This window comes from Oryzias latipes, chromosome 19 (assembly GCF_053564925.1).
Source record: "Oryzias latipes strain Hd-rR chromosome 19, Olatipes_Hd-rR_3.1".
NCBI classification, from domain to species: Eukaryota; Metazoa; Chordata; class Actinopteri; order Beloniformes; family Adrianichthyidae; genus Oryzias; species Oryzias latipes.
In genome coordinates this window covers 25425221-25450297 of record NC_136255.1, presented here as the reverse complement: position 1 = coordinate 25450297, position 25077 = coordinate 25425221, and the positions used below count along the sequence as shown (strand labels likewise).

At 43.0% G+C, this 25077-nt stretch overlaps 3 protein-coding genes, 1 long non-coding RNA gene and 1 other non-coding gene across 22 annotated transcripts; 2 read left to right on the top strand and 3 right to left on the bottom strand.

Annotated features, from left to right (window-relative positions):
- Nucleotides 1–319: 319 nt before the first annotated feature.
- Nucleotides 320–13879, bottom strand: kctd17 (potassium channel tetramerization domain containing 17). 17 transcript variants are annotated; one of them, XM_078937524.1, is made up of 9 exons: nt 13424–13836; nt 10442–10564; nt 5272–5380; nt 5104–5195; nt 4634–4777; nt 3753–3917; nt 3549–3674; nt 3200–3325; nt 320–2147 (listed from the first exon to the last, which is right to left on the bottom strand). In XM_078937524.1, the coding sequence occupies exons 2-8, from the start codon at nt 10478–10480 to the stop codon at nt 3230–3232; spliced, it is 771 nt and encodes a 256-aa protein (XP_078793650.1). In that variant the 5' UTR covers nt 10481–10564; nt 13424–13836; the 3' UTR covers nt 320–2147; nt 3200–3229. The 17 variants fall into 17 exon arrangements, with proteins under 17 accessions (XP_078793650.1, XP_078793649.1, XP_078793639.1 ...); XM_078937523.1 differs by having other exon boundaries at nt 4634–4780; nt 13424–13571; XM_078937513.1 differs by lacking the exon at nt 10442–10564 and having other exon boundaries at nt 13424–13879.
- Nucleotides 13244–17300, top strand: LOC144987862 (uncharacterized). Of its 2 annotated transcripts, none has more exons than XR_013651534.1 (3): nt 13244–13382; nt 16964–17037; nt 17169–17300. It is a non-coding gene; the product is annotated as an uncharacterized LOC144987862 (long non-coding RNA). The 2 variants fall into 2 exon arrangements; XR_013651535.1 differs by lacking the exon at nt 13244–13382 and adding an exon at nt 13751–13889.
- Nucleotides 14041–22442, bottom strand: plbd1b (phospholipase B domain containing 1b). The gene is made up of 11 exons (XM_020712366.2): nt 22195–22442; nt 21604–21826; nt 21397–21480; nt 21162–21303; nt 20945–21091; nt 20072–20216; nt 18287–18487; nt 17407–17547; nt 17144–17329; nt 16951–17057; nt 14041–14695 (listed from the first exon to the last, which is right to left on the bottom strand). The coding sequence occupies exons 1-11, from the start codon at nt 22298–22300 to the stop codon at nt 14519–14521; spliced, it is 1659 nt and encodes a 552-aa protein (XP_020568025.1). The 5' UTR covers nt 22301–22442; the 3' UTR covers nt 14041–14518.
- trnar-ccu (transfer RNA arginine (anticodon CCU)) lies at nt 22424–22496 on the bottom strand. The gene has a single exon. It is a non-coding gene; the product is annotated as a tRNA-Arg (tRNA).
- A 357-nt stretch (nt 22497–22853) lies between these two features.
- Nucleotides 22854–24583, top strand: cby1 (chibby 1, beta catenin antagonist). The gene is made up of 5 exons (XM_004080120.5): nt 22854–22972; nt 23207–23305; nt 23448–23553; nt 23956–24068; nt 24204–24583. The coding sequence occupies exons 1-5, from the start codon at nt 22967–22969 to the stop codon at nt 24282–24284; spliced, it is 405 nt and encodes a 134-aa protein (XP_004080168.1). The 5' UTR covers nt 22854–22966; the 3' UTR covers nt 24285–24583.
- The last annotated feature ends 494 nt before the right edge of the window (nt 24584–25077 follow it).

Here is a 25077-nt window from a genome sequence, read left to right as displayed (position 1 = left end):
TTCTTAACTTTTTAATATACTTCTTAAATTACTATCAGAGCAGTATAAATTAGTTTTAGAACCCCTAGTGGCCATTTGATGAACTGGCTAAATTTTCATTTTAAATGAGCTTCAATCTGGAAGTTGGGGTTGGTTGTTAACAAAAAATATCTTTTTAATTAAAAAAATAAATAAAAATATTTGGGACTAGCCTACTTTGAATTGAAAAATTTTTTTAGACCCTATTATTTTCTTTAAAGTTATCTGTGACAACTGATTTCAAGGAACAGAGACACAAGTTCAACATAAACAGGAAAACAAATCCAGACGGAGACACGCATCCTAAACAAAAGTTTAATCTGATTACAGCAGTGACGAAAAGCGACAGAAAAATAAATAAAAAGTGGCGGCGTGTGACCTCAGAGGCGTCGCACGACCCTGGAGAAATAAAAGCAGCCGGAAGGTCTTTTACAATTCATGTGTCCCATGGTTTACAGATGAGGTACGTTGAGGCTCTGTGGGTGGAGGAGATGCAGCCCATCATTCACAACATGATCATCAATAAAACAATAAAAGTGTTTCTGCCGATGAAGCTGCACAGCTAAAGTTCATGTACGACACAAACACGTCAAGAAGTACAAGAAAGTTTCCAACAAACATTGGAATCTGGCAGGAAAATTAATTAAAAACATCCTGATTAAAAAAAAAAAGATTTTAAACAATATTCCACAAATAGTGGATTATTATTTAAACAGATCTGTAGAAAATGCTGAATTCACAGAAAGATGACCCCCCCCCCCCCCCCTATAGTGTTTTTTTTCTCAGAAACATTGAAAATAAAAAAAAATAAAAAACAAACATACATAAAAATGTAATTTAAAAAAAATGCAATTTTCTACAAAAGCTCGTCTGAAACATGCAGCCGTTTTCCCGCTCATTTCTGTCTGTTTGAACACTGAGGAGAAAAAAAGACCAACAAGCCTCAGCTCTCAAAGAGACTTTTATTTTGAAGGGAAAGCACGCCTGTGAGCGTCTGCTTGAACTCAAGGCACTGAATGATCCGAGAGGAAAGAGCTGAGAAGACCAGCCGGCATGGGTTCTGCTGACGTCTCCACCCGACCTTCCCATAATCCAACACGCCATGAGGATCATGACAACTCTCTAATTATTGCTACAAATCAACAAAACACACAAACACAATCACTTCAGTATGATAAACTCCACCTCACTGCTTTCCTCAGACTAAAATACAAAAACAGCTTCAATCTAAAGTTCTGATTGTCTGTATTTCCAGCTAAAGGTGATGGTTTTCTTGCCCAGCGCCTAAACGCAGACGATCACTTACTAAGTTGAACCGGAAATATTCTCAGGCACAGTCTAGTCTAAAGTCCTATTTACAGAATTATGTCTTTGAATCAAACACCCTGCAATGGATTTAGAAAACCTCAGAGTTAAACTACCATCAGACTTTTAGTTCTGAAACAAAAATAAAGCTTTTTGCTGCTTTTATGGATTTTTGGTAGATTAAACTTGCAGGAAAAGATAAATAACAAAAAGTCTATGAAGCAGGCAGCAGGAAAAGATGAATCTAAACTCATCAAGAGCTTGTTTCTGCAGTAAAACTTCCACCTTTGCTTGTAACAGGAAAGAAAATGAAACTTGGAAGGTAAATTGGACAAATCTAATCCAAGCATAAAGTTAGAATAAAGTTTTGGATGTTTAGATAAACGTGACGTCAAACCAGCCGACTTGACCTTCAATGACTTGACATGTTAAACAAACCTCAGACTGGACGGATTTAGTCCTCTGTTTTCATGTATGGAACTAATCTGGTTTGAAGCCGATCACAGGATTCAGATACGTTTAGGTGTGAACCTATTTTCATATTTCTGCTGTTTTCTGATCAGAAACGTCGGTAAAGTCGGATGAATCTGGAAAGGTGATGGGACTTCCTGTTGGAAGTGACGGCCCGCTTCCAGCCCTGCTGCTCCTGAAGAGGGGGGGAGCGGGAAAACCGTCCCCTTCGGATAAACCGGATCGTTTTGGAAACTGAATTTGGTTTTGTGGGGGGGCTGCAGATCAGAGATGATCCACGAGTCCGTCTGTCCCGCTCAGATGAGCCAAAACCGACATCTCTACATCCGAGCGGCACCGTGGATCTGGAAGAGCTGTTAATAAAAACACAGAAGAGTTAGAGACGGCCCCACAGGAGCTGAGGCGATGCTGATGCTGAGGATGGAAACGGGATGAGAGCCAATGACGGACAGAATGACCGGAAGCCCAACGGGGCGCCACTGTTCCTCATTAAACATGACAATGTATGCACAGACTGGAGGGGGGGGCTACCGCTGCTCAACAGGGCGATTTCACATCAAAGGGCGGAGCCACAGAGATGATGGCGTGCTCCTGACCTCATGTCTCATTTCTGCATTTCACTTGCATTTCGTTTGCTTTGGCGCCTCATTTCGGCACCAGATTCCCTCCACAGACGGCATCGATCGCTAATCTTAATCTGATTACAATCCGGGATGAATTCACAGTGTTTAGGAGACTCCTGAAGGTCTTTCCGGTTGTCTGCTGGATTCTCCAACACCTTTGGGAAGCGGACAGACATCTTCTCTACAGGTGATGAACTCACCTGAGCTTGTAGAAAAAAAATTGTTTAATTAAAACCCACTCTGATAAGAATGATGTTTTTTTGCTCAAAATTGTATTTTATTATATTTCTTCATTCAAATCGTTGTGAATCAGGAGCAGACTAAAAAATGACAAAAGATTGTATTTGTGACATAGAAAATCCACTGGGCGGAGTCACAAGCCGCTGCTGCATCCACCTGCAGACAAATAGATCCACGACGTTCAGGGATGACGGGAAACGGGGCGGGGCTTACTCCACACCAACAGTCTACTGGGAACGCGTTTCTAATATCTCAGAGGCTGACAGGAGTGGAAGGACTCAAACATCTCTTCCTGGCAGACTTTGATGTGTTTTGAAACGTCGGCTGTTCCTCCGACGGACTCGTCTCCACGGGGACCAAAGTCCTCACGGAGGCGCTTCATCTCAAGCTGCTTCACTAAAACGAGGCGGCGGGGCCCAGGTCACCCGAGGGCGCCAGTTTCTCCGTTACAGAGTTCAGAGGTCGAAACATGCACGCACACACACTAACATCCAGCACATCTAGCCACTACCTGCTGTGCACGTGTCCTCACCCATTCCCACCTTTCTTTGGAACAAAGAATCCTGACTCCCTCATTCTCTAAGCCATTCATTTGGTGTAGTTTCTCTCCCTCCCTCCTCCTCCTCCTCCTCCTCCTTTGCTGCTTCCTCCTCCTGCATCTCAGCCGGCTTCATTTGGCATGAAGGATGTAGTGGGGTGGGGGGGGTTTGGACAAAGGAAAGGGAAGAAAGAAGGAGCGGGACAGAAAGCAAAGATGAGTTGATGGGCGTCACGCGTGTCCATGGCGAGCGCGTGTGGATGACATTTGGAGGTCCTGGTGGTTCTGCTCGCACTTCCCCATCAACGACGCGAGAAACGGGGGGAGGGGCCGGAGGAAACGGCGGGCTTTACCTTGGTCTTGTGGCTCTGCTCCGTACCGAGGCCGGATCCCGGCGTGTGGAGCTCCTTGGAAACCACGCACAGGAACTCCGCCTGGTCTTCCGTGCCGTAGCTGTAAGACGAGCCGATGTTCACCATCTGGATGGCGGGAAAAGAGGCGGCGTCAGCGAGGACCGACCAGCAGAAAAGGAAGAACGTTGCTGACAGAGCAGAGACCCAAGCGACTTCTGTGCTCATGCAGAGGGGGTTGGGGGGGCAGGTGTGGACTCCAGGCCGCCGTGTGAAACGGCTGCGAGTCGGCGTCTGCAGGAAAACGGCGGCGCATGCAGAGGAGCAGGGCGCTGAAGCGGCAGGAAAGGCGGGGTCAGTGGGACTATTGACCTACAAAACAATTAGACGATTGAAGAAACTAAATTTTAAGATCAGCAAACACCTGACCTGTTTCTAGCATGACTCAGCAGATCAATGCAGAGTCATGGTTTCACCTGGATTATGGGTAAAGATACGTTCACACCCGGCCCGGCGTTAACGTCGCTTTACATAATGGTGGGTCTGGGTCTCCTACGACCCGTCTATGGTGGGTCTGGGTCTCCTGGCTCAACTTTGAAAGACGAAGGTCTATGAAAATATCTTTAATTCCGTTTTTATGGCCAGGTTTTTAAAACAGCGTTTGTTTCTGCTCTGCTGCTCTGTTCTATTTTGTTTCTGCTTTTATCAGGGTTATTTTATTATGTCACTTATTTGTACTATTGTACTTAATCATTTTAACCGTTTAGTTGCTGTTTAATACATTTTTTGACTGCGGTCATTTAAAGAAAAATAATTTGGTTAACCTTAAAGGGCATAATAATGATGTTGATAATCTGATTTTCACTCTTGTTTTAGGATCTAACAAAGAATAATCTGCAGGTTTCATGTGGAATTTTTTACATTTGAAGCTTCTTTTTTTTAAAAAGTATTTTTCAAAGTAAAAACATTTCCAGAGGTAAACTGACGACTTTAACCTGGAGATGATCTGTTTAAATGAAGGTGCAGGGGGTGGGGGGCAGGTCAGGTATGGGGAGGGGGGGGTCAGCAGCAGCGTGAGTCCAACCCACAGTCCAGAGCAGTCCGGTGCGGGGCTTTCTGCAGGCGCGCACGCTGACCTGCTCAAACTTCCAGCCGTCGGACATGGTGGAGACCATCTGGGTCAGCTCCTCCTCCTGGCACTGCAGAACCCTGTAGACGTGCTTGGGGGGCACCTGCTGGGAGGAGGAGCACAGGGAGGCGTGAGCGACGGAACAGAAACGCGGCTGCAGAACTATTTTAAGCCCACATTTCATAACAGCACTGAAACCGAGCAAAAGCATGAGCTCACTGCGGCGCCACATTTCAGAGTAAAAGTTCAGAATCAGACACAAAGAGACTGGAAGGCGCTGGAAGCTTCTCTTTATAAAGTAGCTTTTGCTCACAGAGTCCATAATGTTCATGGCTGGGGGGTGGGGGGGGGGGTCTGTCAGAGCAGAATGCTGTGAGGAGATTATGTAAGAGAGGAATAGACGCTTCTACTTTCACTGGGATTAATTACCTGTGTGGCTTTGGAGTCCCTCTCCGTGATCCGCTCCTTGATCAGTTTGATCAGGGGGGCGATGTTGTAAAACTCCGCCTCCTCCAGGACTCCTGGAATGGAGGGAAAACCCAGAGGTCAGCCATCCTTCACCTCTGATGATGACGACCGTGTTCGGAGCGAGATTACCTTCCTCCGCCAGCTCCTTGTTGTAGACCAGCTTCCCGTGTCGCAGGTAGTTGAGGATGGGGCCAAAGTAGGTGGGGTCCCTGTCAATCACATAGGCCCCGGTCTCGTCCTGAGGAAGGAACGCAGCAGCACGTCAGCCGTTTGAGGGTAAAACGTCCTGCAGGAGCATGAAAGCACGGCATCTGCTGCACCGGCTGGATGGAGGGCAGATGATCCTCTCCTCACCGACGCCGCTGCACGCCGCTTTCAGCACCAACCCGCCTTTAGACCGACCTCACCAGGAAACCTCTGCTGGAGCCACTTTGTGGCATAAATGGGTAAATGTGGTAACGCTAGAACACCTGAGGTGACGCCCCGATAACCAACTTTGACTCACTGTAAAAAATCTTTACGTGATTAACAGGAATCAGCTGATCCAGTAGAATCCACTGGAGTTACGTTAATTTAGTCAACGGTTGAAGACTCACGGCAGTCGGAAGAATGTCAACACTGGAGCTAAAGCTACGACTGTTAAATGCTTGAAATCCTCGTGAGACTACATTGGGATTTTTGGTCGCATGCGCCTTCGTGTGGCACTTTAAGGGACGTCCTCAAAAATGGAACGTTCCAAGGAGAACCGACACGCTCCTCAATGACCGCATGCTAATGCAGCACACACGGGGGGTGTGCACGTGATCCGAAAGCGCCTGTACGGCGTGCACACAGACTACACCCCGACTGTCTCAATTTCCAGGCTGCTGCGAGGAGCGCGCACGTGTCACGTGAACAGCGCTAAGGGGCTCCTTGTACTCAGGATGTGGGGAGGTAGAAATCTGTCTCGCCTACTTAGCCAAAAAGCCGGCGCCGTTTTCTAGCACCGTATCTGCAGAGCGGCAGTTCATTAGAAATTCACCTCTGAGTTGTGGGCGGGACCGTTGGTGCAGAGTAAGCCCGCCCCCACTTTCCATCATCCATCACCAAGAAACTAAAAACACCTTTTCCAACTTGCATATTTCCCTCAATAACTTGATATTCATGGCCGGTTTTAAAATGTACATTTTATTGATTTTTAATGCTTTTAATTTTCACTATTATGTACCATGACCTTGGGTTCCTAATAAGGCGCCTAACAAATTAAGATTTATTATTATTACTATTATCTAAATAAATAAATCGCTGCTGTTCTCCATTTATTTTAGCTGTAACTTAAGCAGCGAGGTGAAAACATTTGAACACCTTCAGCAGATTCTGCTTCTTTACGGGGTTTGAACCAGCAGCTTTTGTCCTAATCCAGACGACTAACGGCGTCGGAAAAAGAGACGGATTTACTGATCCTTCAGGTGCAAAACTGTCACAACACTGCTTTGGACTTTTAGGTCTGCTTTTATTTAAACATGAAGAATTTAAGGCATAAAATTCAACGACTCCCCTCAAACATCATTTCACCAAAATCGTCAGCTCTGAAAATATCCCACGAAACCACTTCTGCTCCTCAGACTGGAGGATGGTGGGCGGCGCCGGCCCGGTCCTGTACGTCAGAAGATTTCATGGTTTAAATTGCTGCAACATTTCTGAGGCTCAGTGAGAAGAAAAGCTTTCAAATGTTCTGCTTCTATCAGCGCTTATCAGCCAACCGCAGGCAGCAACCTGGACTGTTCCGCTGACGGGCGGTCGGCGCCATTTTCACGCCTCCTGTCAGCTTCTCGGTAGCAAAGTGGTGACTGAGAGAAGAGCTGCAAACGCACACGTGGGTTCAGACGGAGCGGCGGAGGAACGCGGCGAAGGGAAGGCGAGAACCAACCAGAACCAGAGGCAGCAGAGAATTTAGAGGCTAGAAATCCAAAACCAAAGGCGGGAAATGATCCCGGATGGGGAAAGCGGCAGGATGGGTGGGGATGGCGGCGCGAGCACGATCCTGATAACCGTCATCTCATTTCAAACAAAAAGATCTACAACCATCTGCTTTATGTGAGACGCTCTTCAAATATAGAATTACATTTTCATCTGTTTTTTCTGTGTTGATTATTGTTATTATCATCTACTGTGACATCAAAATTGAATGTATAAATTAGGAAGAGACACTAGATTTGAAGTTCTTCAAAGATAAACCCACATATTATTTAGTTTTTGCAGGAAAACCTGTTATATTTTAATTTTTTGATTGGTTTTCTTGTTTTTACACACAATCTCCTTTCTAAAATGTTAAATATTATTATCAAATGTGATTTTTTTACATGAATTTTTAAATGAAAAATACAAACCAGATGTTTTAATTTGAAGAAGAGTGAAGTTCTTTGAAGAAAAAAATGACATTTAAATGACTTATTGCTGTAAAATATGTCATTATTATATAGTAATTACTTTTTGGTTGGTTTTCTTGTTTTTCCAAAAAATAAAAAATAAAATAAAGTACATCTCATCTGAAAATGCTTAACATTTTTATTAAATGTGACAGTTTTCTTAAAAGTTTAATTAAAGGTAATTTTAGAGGGCGTACTTTTTATAGAGCTTTGGCTTAAAACAGGAATAAGTTTCTTCCTGAAGTTCACGGAACGCCATTTTCAGAGAGCAAATCTTTCTGGTCTGTTCTAGTCTTCAGAACTGAAACTGCTGCGTCAGCATCTTCAAACCCGCTGAGCTCCTCAGAAACCCTTTGACCGCTGACGGCTGCAGCCTGCAGGACCCTGGTGGCTGCACAACGGCTGAAAAGCGCCGTCGTCTGGCATCCCGCACACCGGTTGAGCTGCAGCTGCTGTCCCCGTTTCTGTCCAAAACGGTTTCTGTTTAGACCTTCACAGCTTCAATATTTTATTAAAACTGATGGTGGGGATCTACGTGACAATGCATACATCCCATAATATGCTCATGCTATAGGTCTATACTAAACACATGTCCCAATGAGCAGCTGGAAGAAGAAAACTGAAAAGATGTTTGTGTTTTAAGAAAAACATTTAAAATACTATTGTAGAATATATATTTACTTTGAAAATATTGATCCTAATTGCTTTAATTCTTAATACAAATATTTGTGTTTAAAGTGTGGATCTGAACAGAAGTGTGATTTTTTTTTTCTCTGAGGTTTAAATTGGAGCTTCTATGCTTCGTTCACACTAGGCAAGCATGACACGTTCAAGGACGCGCTGAACGTGGGTTTTTTAACGCACTTTTAGCATCTGGTGTTCACACTGGACTGTTGCCACCCCATACCAGCCCACGCACTCACAGGTAGGAGGGGCTTGGTGTGAAATGTCGAACCGATGCAAATCTTGCTGCCGTATACTTCCGGTTGGGCGCAAACTACAACTTTTAATTTAATTTCCTTTATGATTGATTTTCAAACAATTGCTACTTCTCTGTTTTGTAAAAGGGCTCTTCCAATAATCCCAGTCCCTGATTGGTCAAAGTTCAACTGCAGGTTTTGTACATAGAGCCTGGAAAGAGAACTTTTAAAAAATTGTGTTGAACACAATGCGTGAGCACAAGAGTTTTGGGCGCAGAAACCCGAAATGCGCACATACAGACTTTTGCTTTCGCGTTTTTTTATGAACGCGAATAGTGCGTTTTATTTTGAATGCTTTTTTCTATAAACGCGCTAGTCGCATTTTTTATTTTTTCTAACACGTTATCTGCGTATATTTTTTAAAAGGGTTTTTTATGTACACGTTTTTTTATAAACGCGCGATCTGCGTTTTACTATGAACGCGTTTTTTTATTAATGTGCTATTCGCATTTTTTGTGAAGGCACTCTGCGTTTTTTTCATGAATGATGAAAAATATTCTTAAAGTTTTAGGGTTATAGTTATTTAAAAATATTTACATTTTCTTTCAACTTTAAAACTGAAATTTTTTCTTTTTTCTTTTTCCAATTTCTAGTCTGGTTCCCTTTAATGCGACGCTGGTTTGACCCCCTCGGTCAGGACGTGCAGCCATAAGACCAAACGGTAGAAACAGAAACTCTGACTTCTACCGTCCGCTGGAGACATGTTCACACAACTTCCACGTCAAAGTCTGGCAGCGTCTCCTTTCCTTCCAGGAGGAGCTCCGGCCGCTGCCAGCATTTCTCGGCAGACATTTCCACACAGATGAACCCCCCCCCCCACAGTCAAGCCGGAGCATGTGACCGAGTCGGCTCTTGCATAATGAGAACTCTAACAGCCTTTCTGTTCAAATGACAGAATCTAATCTGTACGCAGACGGCCCGCTGCTGCACCTCCTGTTCTCCAGACACATCGTGTTATTGGCTTCAGATGGGGTGGGGGTAATTTGGGGAGTGGACAGTGGGGAGTCTGGCATCTGAGGCGAGGTAATCTGATTACAGCAGCATCCGCAGAGCGTCTGAACGAGGAGGGCTTGAAAACACTTGGGTGGAGGAGGTGATGCAGCGGTGTAGTAAACAACCCCTGCGGGGGCCGGGGGCAGAGTGGGGCAAAACCGATGACTGTCCCAGTGACCCCTCCCTCCTGGAAATAGGAAATACCACCAGCGGGCTTCAAGAAGCCCAAGTCCCACTCCGATCATCTTCAGGTCCATTTTTTAAAGTGGTCATTTGTTTATAACGATGCTGTTTTTAGCCAAAACACAAAAATCTGTCATTTTCTAGGACATAGTTTCTGCAGAGCGGCAGGAGTTCATTGGAGATTTACCTCTGAGTTGTGGGGGCACGGCATAAATCATCATTAATCTGTTTAACGCTCTCTACCACTAGCTTACAGCGCCCCACAGCCTCAACCTAGCATTAGCGGTGCAACAGAACTATTGGAGCTATAATCCAGCCGTCCAGTTCTGATCCAGATTCCAGCTCAGACCAGGAAAACAAAGACATTCATGGATCTATTTGCCTATAGGTGGATGCATCAGAATAGATTAGAGAGTCTTTGGCTTGCCGTAGTAGCTTCTGCGTTACACCTAGGAGCTTTTTAAACGGCATCTTTTCAGCTGCTCCTGGTTCAAAACGATTTGAATAAAGAAATACGCAGAAATGTAATTTTTGGCCCAACTATCTTTATATAGATAGATATTCTCCATCATCAGTAAAATACCACAAGAACCGGTTAAAAACACCATTTTTAATCGAAATGGGTCTTTAAAATATTCTTGCCAATTCTTTTTTTTACATATTTTTTCTGTAATTTAAGTCATTCAAGTTATACAATGACCAATTGACCAAAGTAGGCGGAGCCCCACGTCCTACCTTCAAGACTCCGAACTGACTGGTGAGAGTGGTTGCCATAGAAACGTCGACTCAGACCGACTCGGGCCAATCACTGCTTACGCTGCTGAAGCAGGCCTCTTTCCTTACATAAGGTCAGTAAATCTGCCGATGGCGTAAGAAAAGTCGGATTAGAAACGCTTATAAGAAACAAAATTCTAGTCACTAAGACGAGTTTCCTCAAAGTTTTCTTTTTTGATAAAGAAAATTCTCGAGATTATTTTTCTTGCAAGACAGAAAATAAGTCATTTTATCTCGACGTGAGGGTCTTTTTTTTTTAAAAACGTTCTTTGGTTCCCTTTTTGCAGTGTACTGACGCCGCCTGGCTCCAACATGGCGGCGTCCGTGTCGCGCCTAAATGGCGACTGAATTGATTTCCCTTTGATTGGAGCAGGACGTAAATGGGTGCCATCACCCCCCCTTGATCAGGTTCTCAGAGACAGTCGATGGTTTAGTCCGGTCAGAGGACTTTGTGAGTTTAGTAGTAGATTTGTAGCTTTTAGCAGAACTTCAGCGAATTGCTCTTTTCTTTAAGTCATGGAAATCCCAGCAGCCTCTCTGTTTTTAGAGGAGAAATGTTGCTCATCAGCTGATGGTGCAATATGACCCATTTAGCTAGAAGCAAGAACAGACAGCATGTTCCCTCTAGTTTCCCACTTTCACTGGCAGGCAGTGAAGCCGTGCTTTTGTTTGACCATGTTCTTTACTTCAACGGGTCATCAGGAACGTGGAACCGAGCTGGACGATCCGAACGGAAAGACTGGGAGGAATGTTTGGGAACCGGCGCTGAAGCTCTCATGCTAACGTGAAACGGCTCTTTTTCTGGTGCCTCTATATTTAGTCCACTTTGTCTTTCTGCGCAAACACTAAACACTGACTCAGGCTGCTACGCAACCGCCTCAGTCACTGGAGGGTTCAGAGCCTCTTCCAGAACACGCCAGCAGAAATAAACCAGGGAGAGGAGAGCACGGCTGGAGGTTTGGGCTCCAACGGGTCGTACGGCTGACCGCACAGCAGAGGAGAACCGGCCTGCCGTGGTGCTCTAGTTCAGCAGGAAAATGAAATTCTGCTGCGACTGATCTGACGTCCCTGAAAGAAGACCGACCGCATCCTGACCGTGACGTCCGTCGTGGACGACACAAGTTAGATATTTCTGTCCCACGGAGAGGAAGCAGCTTCAGTGACTCGGTTAAAGGCCAAATCCCTGTCATCGGGCCGCGGCGCCGTAACTGTGGTCACAGGAAATGACTTAAAACCAGCCGTTTTAACGCCAACATCAGCTAATTTAACTTTAAATACCGGGAGGGAGATAAGCAGAAGCATCCAGCTGGATTTGTGCTTTTGACAACGGAGTCATAGGAATAAAGCTGTCATTTTAAGAGACTAAACGTGCAAAATTACACAAATAAAGATGTAAAATTATGAGAAAAAGTCATAATTTTACGAAAATAATATTGAAAAATTATTAGAAGAAAGTCGTAATTTTACAAGAATAATCTTGTTGAATTGTTGAATTATCATTAAAAAAAAAATTATGAGTAAAAGAGTCAATATTTCACAATAATAAAGTTATAATCACATAAGTCATAAGTTGAGAATCTAAGAGACTAAAGTAACAACTTTCAGAGGCAAACGTCTGTGTACTTAGAAAAATCTAAGCAACAGGAAAAGGTCGTTGAACCCATTGTAAGTGATTACTTCAGAGCTGGTTTCACAAAAAAGGAGATTCTAGCTCTTTCTTGTAAAATTATGACTTTATTGCCATAACTTTACGACTTTTTTTGACGGCCTGAATGCATCGCAGCTGAAAATGTCACAAAAATTGGCTTTAAAGGATTATAAAACTTCCTGACTGGATCAAGCAAATGATCCGTTTGGCGATAATTACAACAACGAGGCGCCATATTGGACGTGTCTGTGAGCGAGCTTTGTCGGGTTAGTCTCCTCCTACTGAGCACGCTCAGTGGAGTCAACTGCTTGCTGCTCTTTCTCTCCCCAGCAGGAACTACAGATGATTTACATCAGACGGCCTACAAACTCCGGGAAATGTTCCACATGGAACCTGAACGCGTCCTGGTGCAGCGTGATGCATTCACTGACTGAGAAGGCAAAACAGATCAAATCTAATTCTACACCTAATCTTGTAGTCGCTCTGATGCAGTCAAGCTGAAAATCTAATTATTCAGCCGCTCAGCAGCAGCTTTACACCCATGAGAACCTCCAGAGTGTCCTGTTGCTGCCGGTTTGGGATCTTCATTGATTTACTGAAGGTCAAATGACTTCATTTGATCACTAGTTTCTCATGTCACCGGACGAATAAAAGCATTTTTGCGTCTAAAATATTTAAAAAAAAAGAACACCAAAGAAAATAAGATTTGTACACTTTAAATGAAAGACCAACTCGTTTGTTTGTTTTGAATAACCTTCCCCTCTGTTACCCACATGACTTTAAAAAAAACACACATTTGCATCATTTATAAGTGTTTTCAGGCCCCGCGGTGCGTTCGCTTGCAGGCAGACACTTTAGTCTTCCCCTCTGCTCCATCCCAAAGCCTGGCAGCTTTGCAGCTTCCCACTGAGCAGCACTGCTGCAGAGGCAGCACGTGCTCACGCATCTGATGGCAGCCGCTCCACCACCACCACCACCACCAAGTGATGCTCCGCGGGAGGCTCAAAACACCGGACGGTCTTTGAAGGCAACAGTTCAATACATCACAATTGATCAGATATCATCAATAAAAGCAAATATTTTTGTGACTTTAAGGACTATTATTAAATTTTTAGAGGAAAAAGCACAAATGACGGATAATTCAATGGATTTAAAGGGGATTTTGGTCACGTGATTGACTAATTAGGCTTCAGAAATCAGTGGAGGCGTGGCCTTCAGGACAAGCAGAAGGTCACCCAGGTGTTTCTAACGGAAGTAGGGTTTTTGTTTGTTTGTTTGTTTTCCCGCTGGCTCACCGTGTCCGAGTGCAGGTCCTGCTGCTGGCACAGCCGGTACAGGAAGGAGGTCTGCTCCTTCAGGAGCGTCTGCCGCGTCGTGAGGAACACGGTTCCGCCGACGTTCAGCCGGACCCACTTCCCGTTGCTCCCCGCCGAGGAGCCGTTGTTGTGCGGCGCCGTCCCGGCCCCGCCGGACTCGGCCGTGGCGCTGGCGCCGGCGGAGCTCGTGCTCTCTCCTCCCGCCTCGCTGTCTTTGTTGTTGTTGTTATTGTTGTTGTTGCTGTTGAGCCGCGGGCAGCCGCGCTGCGGTTCCGCCACGTCCGCCGCTTCCCGCTGCTCGTTCGCGGTCGTTGCCATCAATACCGAACCGCCGAACCTACGGGGAGGAGGGACGAGCGCGTGCGTTCCGCCGCTGATGAGGAGCGTGTTTTCCCTCCTTCAACCCACCAGCAGGCTCCGCCTTCAACCCCAACAGGTTTTCAAAGTAAGAGTTTGCGCCTTTCAAAATAAGAGGCAAAACTCATTCATTGTCAAATCCATTTCTGATTTCATGAATGAATTCAGGCGGGGAAAAAAGTTTGACATCAGATTTTGTTCTGTTGATTCTTTTTTTTCTTCTTCAGACAAAGTCCCAATTTGACACTGAACAGATTTTTACTAGTCTAAACATTTTAAAATACAGAAGAAAAAAAAATACTTGAATGTCTCAACATCACCCTTTAAAAAATAACCTCCAAAAAATATTAATTTTCTAGTTTGTTTAAAGACAGACTAGGAGTATACATCAAATATGTTTTAAATAAATGTGAAATTGTTTGTAACGCCACATCTGCAATCCTGAGTAAATGTTGCATAGAGGAAACAAATGATCAGCGTTTCCCTGAAATCATCAGTCAAAACTGGAAAGTTTTGGATAATTTGTCCAATTCAGGAAGTAGAGTTTCAAACAGAGGAGTAGCCTAAAATAGCCAAGTCATAACAAAACTAAAGATAAAACAACTTTCTGCCTTACATCAGGAGTAATTACATTTTCTCTTTTACAAATGCAGTGAAACTGCTTTGAATCCTTTTCTTAGAATACCCTCCGCCTTCATGTATGCCGTGTTTACGTTCTCAGGGTTGGATCAGTGTGGGCCTCATGGCGACAAAGGAAAAATTGTACGTGTGCGGGAGACCCTGGTGAGCGGTGAGGTTGAAGGACCGCCATGCGAACGGACGCAGCCCGCCCTGCGTGGTGGGGCCGTTTATAGCCTCAGCAGCCAGTTGGAGAGCCATCTGGTAGTCCGTCACCTTAAACGTGGGGCAGAAATAAAGAACCATTCAGATCCATCTGTGTATAATATGCTGATATGAGCATGAAGCTTCACAGATTTGGGTTGCTGGTAGAAGTGTGTTTATTGCTGTAACAAATTAATATTGTTAATTTTGACAAATGTTGTGATTAAAATAAATCTTAATTATGGAGACTTTAGTAGTACAGCTTCACCATTGGCCATTCATCCATTCATCCATCTTCCAAACCTGCTGAATCCCTGTTGGGGTTACAGGGTTGCTGGAGCCTATCCCAGCTACTGCTGGGCAAAGGCAGGGTACACCTTGGATGGGTTGCCAGTCTGTTGCAGGGCCACACAATCTCATTCACACCCAGGGACAATTTTAGAATCACCAATTAACCTATGAAGCATGCTTTTGGACTGTGGGAGGAAATCCCACAGTAAGCCGACAGTGCCGACTGTGATATTTCTGCCTGTTTTAATTCTTCTTCTGCTACCTAGATGAGTTTCAAAGTTTCATTGGTCTTTGCTATTGTCTGATCTTATTGTTTCCCTACATCATCCGCTGCTGTCAACAGGAAGGTCCTTGGTGACCGTTGCTATGGTAGTTTGGACCTGTAGTTTTTTAAAGTCGTCAGGAAAGCCCTTGGTAACCGTTGCTATGGTCATTTGGTCCTGTCATTGTCTAAAGTTGTCAGGAAAGCCCTTGGTAACCGTTGCTATGGTCATTTGGTCCTGTCATTGTCTAAAGTTGTCAGAAAATCCCTTGGTAACCGTTGCTATGGTCATTTGGTCCTGTCATTGTCTAAAGTTGTCAGAAAATCCCTTGGTAACTGTTGCTATGGTCATTTGGTCCTGTCATTCTCTAAAGTTGTCAGGAAAGCCCTTGGTAACCGTTGCTATGGTCATTTGGTCCTGTCATTGTCTAAAGTTGTCAGAAAATCCCTTGGTAACCGTTGCTATGGTAATTTGGTCCTGTCATTCTCTAAAGTTGTCAGGAAAGCCCTTGGTAACCGTTGCTATGGTCATTTGGTCCTGTCATTGTCTAAAGTTGTCAGAAAATCCCTTGGTAACCGTTGCTATGGTAATTTGGTCCTGTCATTCTCTAAAGTTGTCAGGAAAGCCCTTGGTAACTGTGTCTATGGTCATTTGGTCCTGTCATTGTCTAAAGTTGTCAGAAAATCCCTTGGTAACTGTGTCTATGGTCATTTGGTCCTGTCATTGTCTAAAGTTGTCAAGAAAGCCCTTGGTAACCGTTGCTATGGTCATTTGGTCCCGTCATTGTCTAAAGTTGTCAGAAAATCCCTTGGTAACTGTGTCTATGGTCATTTGGTCCTGTCATTGTCTAAAGTTGTCAGGAAAGCCCTTGGTAACTGTTGCTATGGTCATTTGGTCCCGTCATTGTCTAAAGTTGTCAGAAAATCCCTTGGTAACTGTGTCTATGGTCATTTGGTCCTGTCATTGTCTAAAGTTGTCAAGAAAGCCCTTGGTAACCGTTGCTATGGTCATTTGGTCCCGTCATTGTCTAAAGTTGTCAGAAAATCCCTTGGTAACTGTGTCTATGGTCATTTGGTCCTGTCATTGTCTAAAGTTGTCAGGAAAGCCCTTGGTAACCGTTGCTATGGTCGTTTGGTCCTGTCATTGTCTAAAGTTGTCAGGAAAGCCCTTGGTAACCGTTGCTATGGTCATTTGGTCCTGTCATTCTCTAAAGTTGTCAGGAAAGCCCTTGGTAACCGTTGCTATGGTCGTTTGGTCCTGTCATTGTCTAAAGTTGTCAGAAAATCCCTTGGTAACCGTTGCTATGGTCGTTTGGTCCTGTCATTGTCTAAAGTTGTCCGGAAAGCTCTTGGTAACCGTTGCTATGGTCGTTTGGTCCTGTCATTTTCTCATGTTGTAAGCAGCAGAAGAGTAAAACAATCCAAAACATCACAAAGCAACTACAGAAAGTTTTTCTTTTGTGTATATTTCATATTTATTTTATTATATTTTATTTTATGGTGCTGCTACTACAACTGAATTTCCCTACAGGGATTAAAAAAGTTGATCTTAATCTTAATCTTAACCAACTACCAAAGAAGCAAAGACAATCTTAATATGCTAGTTAGTGGGACATAAACAAAAGCAAATAAACTTGCTCAATAGACACAGACAGTAAACCACAGACAGAAACAATTGACCAAAGACATAGTCAGTGGACAGAAAAAAATATTTTTGGTCCGATTGGAACCCCATAGTCAGTGAGAAAACATGTTTCTAACAAACAGGATGTACCTTTGTGTCATAGCAGCCTCCCGGTCGTGACCTCCTTGGTCTCAGGTCATTTCTGCAGCAGATGGTTTTGCACGGATGGCCCTTGGAGTAAGGATCTCTCTTATAGTCTGGAAAAAATGGTTTCGAGTCTGTTTTTGCCTGAAAAGAGCCGTAGTTCTCTGTCAGATGTCTGGATTGTTTCTTTGTTCCTTACTGTTGTATCTCATCATGTATTTCAGGGAGTTAAGGTCGGACACTTTGGCCTGGTCTCTGCGGAGGATTTTAGCTCGGGGACAAAGATCGTATGAGAAATCGTCTCCGTATCTGTCCCACATCACGCCGTAACCGCTGAGGTTGTAGATCTCAGCGTTGAACGGTATGTTGTAGGAGGGCCAGTAACCTATCAAGCCGAAGCAGGAAGAGGTGTTTTTCTCCAAACCACTGCTGGTTATAGCAGGGGAACGGACGAAACTTTACCTCTGCGCAGAGTTCGGGTCTGGTCTGAATACACCACCCTTCCTGGGATCTGCTCCACCACGGTCAGGGCGCCATTCCTGATGCTGCGACGCAGAGAAACTTTGCTCAAGTCCACCACCATGTACTGGCTGTTATATGTACCTAAAACAGACATGGTGTCATTGTTGATACCGTTCACTGTTCAGACTTCGTGTGTTCAAAAGGACTGAGAAAAGAAAAAAACACAAATAAACTTCTGACAGCAAAGTGAAAAAAGAAAAGTGCAGAGATGAAAGATGGGTTTCTGTTTTTATGACTTTTAGCAATTCTTTCCATCAATTGTGAGAGGTAAAATTATATCTTGTGTGCTGTGAGGGCATTTCAATCATAATTGAGGAACCTCCTGACTGGAGTCCTTTATGGAGATGAGTGTTTGCATTACAGGGTTAAAAATATCTATGCAAGCCGGTGGACCAAAGCAAAGAAGTTGTGTTCACTGAGTAGGAAATACCCGAGACCTGAATGCAGAAACACACAGACCTCCAGACCAGCAGGGGGCGCACACACCAGCAGACAGAAGACTTGAGTCATTGACTGTATCTGAGGACTGGAGCGGTGATTTTCACCCATAGAAAACGGTTTTCTTCCATGAAGTCGCTACTTTTTCCCGATGTGAACGCCAGACGATGACAGTTAGCTCTGATTGGTCCCAGACGGTCTGAGTTAACATTTCTATGGCAACCACACTCACCAGTCAGGAGTGAGCTTCTTGGAAGGCCACACCCCCCTACCACTTAATGCGGGCTCCCCAAAATCTTTACCCAGAATGAAACAACTTGACTTCTTTAATTAAGTTGCAGGTTCACCCCCCCACCCCCCGTTTTACTTCACAGCCTCTAACCTGAGTTGTGTTTGGAGAAAACCTCGGCCCACTCCTCTCCGCCCTTCGCCAAACTGTTGGCCAGGCGGACTCTCTGCCAGGCCAGCAGGCTGTGAGGATTGAGCCCGGAGAACAGGGAGGCGTTGAAGACGCCGATGGAGGTCTGGGTCATAAGCAGGCCGCTTCCCAGCAGGTAGAAGTCATCCAGGGACATCAGGAAGCCTGGAGGAGGAAGAGGAGGAGTGGGAGGAAGCCTGAGCCTGACGGAGGCCAGAAGCAAAACATACAGGAGTAAGAGGAGGACTCGCCTGGTCCAAAAGTGTTTGGACCAGGCGAGAGAAGAAAGGACCAGTGAGATTCCTGTTCCCACATGCAGAATCCCAGAAATGGACTTAGACGTTTGGAGTCAGTAAAACTCACCGTCTTAATCGTTTGTCCACATGAAAACTGCTTTCAGCCTGACACTCAAGACAAATGAGCGTCATTTTAAAGTGTAGTTAGGATGTTATAACAATAACCCACAGATGTGTGGCGCTGCAGCCAAACACCTTTCTACGAGGTCAAAGTGTCATTTCAAGTGTCTGCTAGGAATCTACTCGGTTCTCCATCCCTCCCTCCATGGATCCATCCATCCATTCGTATGCAGAGTTGCTGGAGCCAATCCCATCCACATTAGAACCCCCCCCCCCCCCCCCCCGAAGGTTTGGTGTTTTTTCTTTGCATATTTTATATATAACAATTCATTTTTTAGTATTTTGAGATGCTCACTTTAACAGAAAAATCTTTTACCTTTTAATATGTTTATGCATAATGATGGTTGGAACTGATGGTCTCCAGGGGCTTTTAACTAAAACCAACAAATAAGAATCTGGATCCGGTTTAAATTAAAACATTTCAATGATTCACTCTGGATTTCTGACATGTTCACATGACGTATTATTCATACTTGTGAATTTGATAAGTGACTATAACTATGTGAAAGGAAAAAAAAGTAAAGTAAAGCCTAATAGGGATAAATAAACTCTTGATTCACTGCGTCACATATTGTATCTATAGGCATAAATATTAAAATTAACTTAAATGGGATCATTTAGATGTGAATGTTTATACTGTTTTCTTCTGCCTTACATTTGTTCCAAAGTTTCATATATTTATCCATAGATTTGTATGTTTCTTTGGTTTGTCTTCATTTGTATTTTTTGTTTTGATTTCTGAAAATAAATCAATTTAAAGTCCAACACAGAAAAAATGCAGCCTCGTGAAAACCTAAAGATCCACAGAAATAAAAACATTACAGTATTATTATATTTTATAACACGAATAAACTACAGATTTTATTTACAAGAAGACAAAAATACTCAAAATAAAGTTAGTCTTAGCTTATAATTCAAATAACAGTCTAAATAGAATATTTTTATTCCTTTTTAGCATATAACGTATTGACCTTAACCCTTGTGTTATCCTAGGCACTTTAACGTTGGGAGTTGGGTCATCTAGACCCACTAGACAGTGCTCTGAACCTTTTTTCTTCAATGATTTGTGATCTTCACTGGTGTCCATGGATTACATGAAATCTTTCCACCTTTATCCACCTTTGTCATGGTAGGGAGAACACGTCAATGGAAGGGGGGGGGGGGGGGGTCATAGGATAGCACAAGGGTTAAAACAGTGAGAAAGGAAACAGAAAAGTATAACTTTACATCTAAGTTCGGACTCGATTTCAGCTTCTTTGTTGGAAGGAAAACTGTTTCAAATCATTTCTTTGTGAGGATGTAGCGGCATCTATAGCCAGCGAAGGCTCCATACCCGGGTAGCTGCTGAAGGACATCTTTCCTGTGGCGGCGTTTGGGTCGGACACCCGGAAGTCCCAGTGTTTGTAGATCCGCATGGTGGCGGCGTACGTGTACCAGCTGGAGTGACCCAACAGCAGGTTCTCAAAGCCCGGCAGCACCTTGACCACGACAGAAACCAGGATCAGAGCCATTCATCAAAGACGTCAACACTATAGAGTTGAGATTAAACACATTTGTTTCCCTTCAAGCAATTCATCCAACTTGATTTGATAAACTTAGTATGTAATGGATTCAGTGAGTCCTCCACTCTGTGCATCAGCACAAATATGATTACAACGGCATCATTTATGTGGATGTGGAGGTATATTTGTCTTTATCTTCTATCACTTTTTTATTTTTTTCCTAATCAAATCCCAAGTAATTACCAAAACAAAGTTTGATACTATACATTTATGTATAGATATATATTCCTTTTGTTTTCAAGTTTATTTTATTTTTTTGATAGCTTGAAATAAACCAAATTCAAAAAGTTGATTTTCCTACAATTTTCTCCCATAATTCACTTCAGCTTTGCTCTTCATTATTGGAACTTTCTGATGAATGCAACAGGAATGAGAAAAATTCAAACACTTGACTTAATAATAATAATGATAATAATAACAATACATTTTATCTGTTAAGCGCCTTTCTAGGAACCCAAGTTAAAAGCAACAAAATGTACCGTAAAATATGCATTTGAAAACAGGCCAAGAATGTCAAGTTATGGGAGGAAATATTTAAGTTAATTGGGTCTTCCCTCCATGGGTGAGTGTTTTTAGGACAGGAAATGGACAAAAAAAGCAATGAGGCCTCTGTCAAAGTCTGAGCCAAATCAATCTGGCCTAACCTTTATGAGAGCGGTGCAGTGGCCCATTCCTGGCATCCTAAAGGCTCCAGCCGCCACTGAGGCATTGAAACGGGGCGTCAGGGCTGGGACGAGGTCCAAGAGGTCGCCGATACCATTCAGGAACTGGACCGCAAACGGTGACAGAGGCTGGGCCAGAAAGGAAGGAGCAGGATTTCATGAACTGATCGTGTCACAACCCCTCGACACAAATACACACCTCTCTGTGTTTGCTTTTGGCCCACTGTGCGGCTCCAGCGTGGAGCCCATCCAGCTGGGCCAAGATCAGTCCCAAGTGTCTCCACAAGGGGTCGCTGTTTCTCCTCAGTTTGACCTGCTCTCTGGCCCAATCATCCTGTTTGCTGAGGGTCATTCAAGACCCAAAAGAATGAAGATTATCACAAAAAATACATAACAGCAACTTGTATTGTTACTTTTGATGACATTAACTGGACCTCAAAAATGTTTTCAGGGGGATTAAAACTCGTTCATCTTTTATCAGCTGAGGGTACATGTTGGCGTAATGACTGATCATCTGTCTGCAGAATCAAAAAGACCAAAGCAGATTAAAGAAAACATTATTTTTCAACTTCCAACAACTGCTTTAGCCGTGTTAAACAACTTTTTTCCCTTTTGCTGGCTCTGAAAGCGTTCTTCCTCACCCAGCGGTGAGGTAGCCCTCCAGGTATCCAGCCAGGAAGAAGGTGGTCTCATCATCCAGCGGACCCGCTCCATAGCCTGCCCTGATCTCCAGCACACCCCATCCAGAGAGCAGCAGGGTGTCGTTGAAGTAGCCGTAGGCCCCCCCCTCTGTCTCCATCACTCCCTCCGTTAGGATTACACTTTTGTGGGCAGCATCCCAACGCACGGTGGCCTCTCGGAGCTCTACCATTGTAGGAGGATGACCAGGGTTAGAGGGTTGAGGTTAGATAACAGCGTTATGTAACATGCCTCCTATGAAATATTCTATAATATCGCATTTTGTTTGTTTTGCAGGGTTATTTCCTATTAAAATAAACGTAATCATAAAACACCCGAGGTATAATGTTTTGTTTGGAAAAAAAATCGGATTTATTCTTACAGAGGGGATTTTACAACTATGAAAAATGTTTACTTTACTAAAGATGTTAACATTAAATATTGCAAAAATACAAGAAAACTGCTGAATGGCAAAGATCACGGCACCATGCAACACATTTAAATAAAACTCAACAGATTGGTTTGTAATGGGAGCATAAAGGAGCATTACTCACGGTGGGATTGAGGCTTAGAGCACTTTTTCCTTGGTAGATCCATGGGTTGCAGCGATGCAGTCAGTGTGCACAGCAGTATACAGATACTCACTCTTTGAAAGTCCATATAAGCTGTTAAATCACAGAGCTGTCTCTGCTTCCAGTCCGAAAAACTGCATCCGTTTATGTTGGTTTTTGATGCTTGTCACATCCAAAAAGTCTGGTTAGCGGGGGGGAAAAAATATACAACCACCCCAGATGGGACTCGAACCCACAATCCCTGGCTTAGGAGGCCAGTGCCTTATCCATTAGGCCACTGGGGCTGCGTCGACAATCGCAGCGAGATTAGTATTAAAAGAATATGGACAAAGGAAGATGGGTTGTTATTGCTTTGTTATGTTTATATATATATATTTTTGTTCTTCAAATTATGTCCCAAATTGGAGAAGCGGCAATAAACTTCGGCAGAGAAAATGAATTTTGGTGATTCGCCAAACTTTCAGGGACGATTCAACTTTCACATTAATAGGGGGGTTTCATCTTCCCAAAAGCAATATTACTTTTGTAATGTTTACACCTGTTTTACATACATCAACAAACGTTTAACACAACAATTTCATTTATATATTTTTTTAATTTATTGTTTTTTTAAACAAAATACTTTTAGCTTTTTGTTTTGTTTTACATTTTACAGTTTCAAATGGTAACTTCGCACTTGCGCAGTAGGTAGTTAGCATGCTAAAAACAAGCGAATATCAACACAGTACACTCGGATTCTAAATAAAAACAATATATGGAGGTAAATATATTATCTGAAAGGTCAAAGTAACACAAAAACTACTAAATTCTCTTATAAGTTAAAAAATAAATGAATACATCATCACAAAATCTACCAGATACGATTGTTTTAGACAGCTAGCATCATGTATTAGCATGCTAGCTTAACCCCCTTTAGTTGCTGCCGTTAGCAACCATAAACAAATGTTAGCTGACGTTATACAGACACTGGGATCGCTGTGACTCTCCTATGCAGGACCTTAAAAGATCTCTGAAGATGCCGCTGTTTGGAAACTTGTTCAGTCCGAAGAAAACTCTTTCCCGCAGATCTGCGTCCATGTCCAGCCTTCACACGGTGAGTGAAAAGCCTCACTTTAATTACAGGGCTGTGTTTGTAATTATAGTTAAGGTTATGAAGGATGGCTGATGAAGTGAGCAGAAAAGGGAGAAGCTTTCATCATATCCTGGTGTTTATTTGACCTTTTCATCTGTTTTAGTTGGATCATTCGACCAAAGAACTAGAGCTGGGCTTAGAGTACGGACCTCCCGAGGCCAACATCGGAGGCCAAATCTGGAAGTTTGAAGGTGGACAGTGGATCACAGGTAGTGACTCCTCACACAGTTTGTGTTGCATCTTCTTTACATTTAACTTCAATAAACAGGTTATGTTCAAATCAAGGTCTTAAATCCTTGACTTGTGTTCTCTGTGGATTAAAATCTTCCATTCGTTTCGTTTTTATGACTATTTCCTGCATCGCTTACTGTGTTCAGTCAAAGAAATAGAAATATATTTTGTTTAAGCAAAAGGTGTTTACAATACTCACTCAAGGAAAATAGATTTAAAAGACAAGTATTTTAGAAAAACATCAGGAAAAGAGAAAATTTTGTTTATTCCTAGCAAAGTGAAGTGTTTTCATAACAAAAATAGAGTCAAAAGATGTTTGTTTTTTCTTCACTAGTTTGCTTTATCCCAATATTAATATCTTACATTTGATTTTTCTTTAGAGTCCGTTGGGAACACGTCTAGTAGGGAAATGCAGCGGCTCAAAAAGAAAAATCTCCAACTGGAGGAGGAAAACAATCTCTTGAAATTAAAGATTGAGGTTCTGCTGGACATGGTACGTTTTTAGTCATTTCTTCACAGGAAAAGTACATCTAAAGGCATCGATTTGACCTTGAAATGTACATACAAATAACAAAATTCCGTCTTTACATGTAGGGATTTAATGACAAACAGTGAATTTCTTTTCCAGCTGACGGAAACTACAGTGGAGTATCATCTAATGGAGAAAGAAGTGGAAGACATAAAGACTCAACACAGAAGAAAAAAATAATCTTTTCTTTAAGTGTCTTTTATTTATCTGTTGAAATGTGTTTTTTTTAAAATGATTTGAATTCTTTTTTATGTCATTTTTTGTGGGTTTTCATCTTTTTAACATCTGTATTTTTTTTTAAATAAATTGATCATAATGGTAAAAAAAAAAAAATCAGCTGTAAAATGAAACAAACTTTTGTTCGAGCATGAAATTTCACTCTCATTTGTCAAGGTAAAGTCTAAAACCACAGCACAAGTTCTGCTGACCTTTGACCTTCAAAAAATAAAAATAAAAACTCCTTTAGTACTTTCTACAAATGTCGTCTCCTAACTCCTCGAGCATCATTGGGATTATGAACGCCGTTGGCGCAAAAGTGGCGTTCCCCTGTTGCCGGCACATTTATTCCACGAATCCTTTAAGCTGAATGAAAGACGATAATAATAGGAATGTGGGCGTGGCTAACAAAAAGCCTCTGTTGCTAAGGAAATCAAGAAGTTTACTTTAGCAGATTCCTCTAAAAATGACATTGACTTGTTCGTCATCCCCAGGCGACCAAAAAATGAAATGGTTGCTATGGAGATAAAACCAACAGAAGGCCACCATTTTAAAAAAAAAAAAGTATTTTTTTTGTATTTGTGTGCAGCTCTGACCGGGCTGGCAGGGGTAGAAGGGGAGCCTGAAGGGGGTAGGTGTAGGTCAAAGGGGGCCGTGGAAGCCGTTTAAAGCTACTCATGGCTGTTATTTGACTTCTGTGTGAAGCTATTGTTTACATCTTTCTGCTCTACATTAAAAAAAGAAACAATATTTTTTC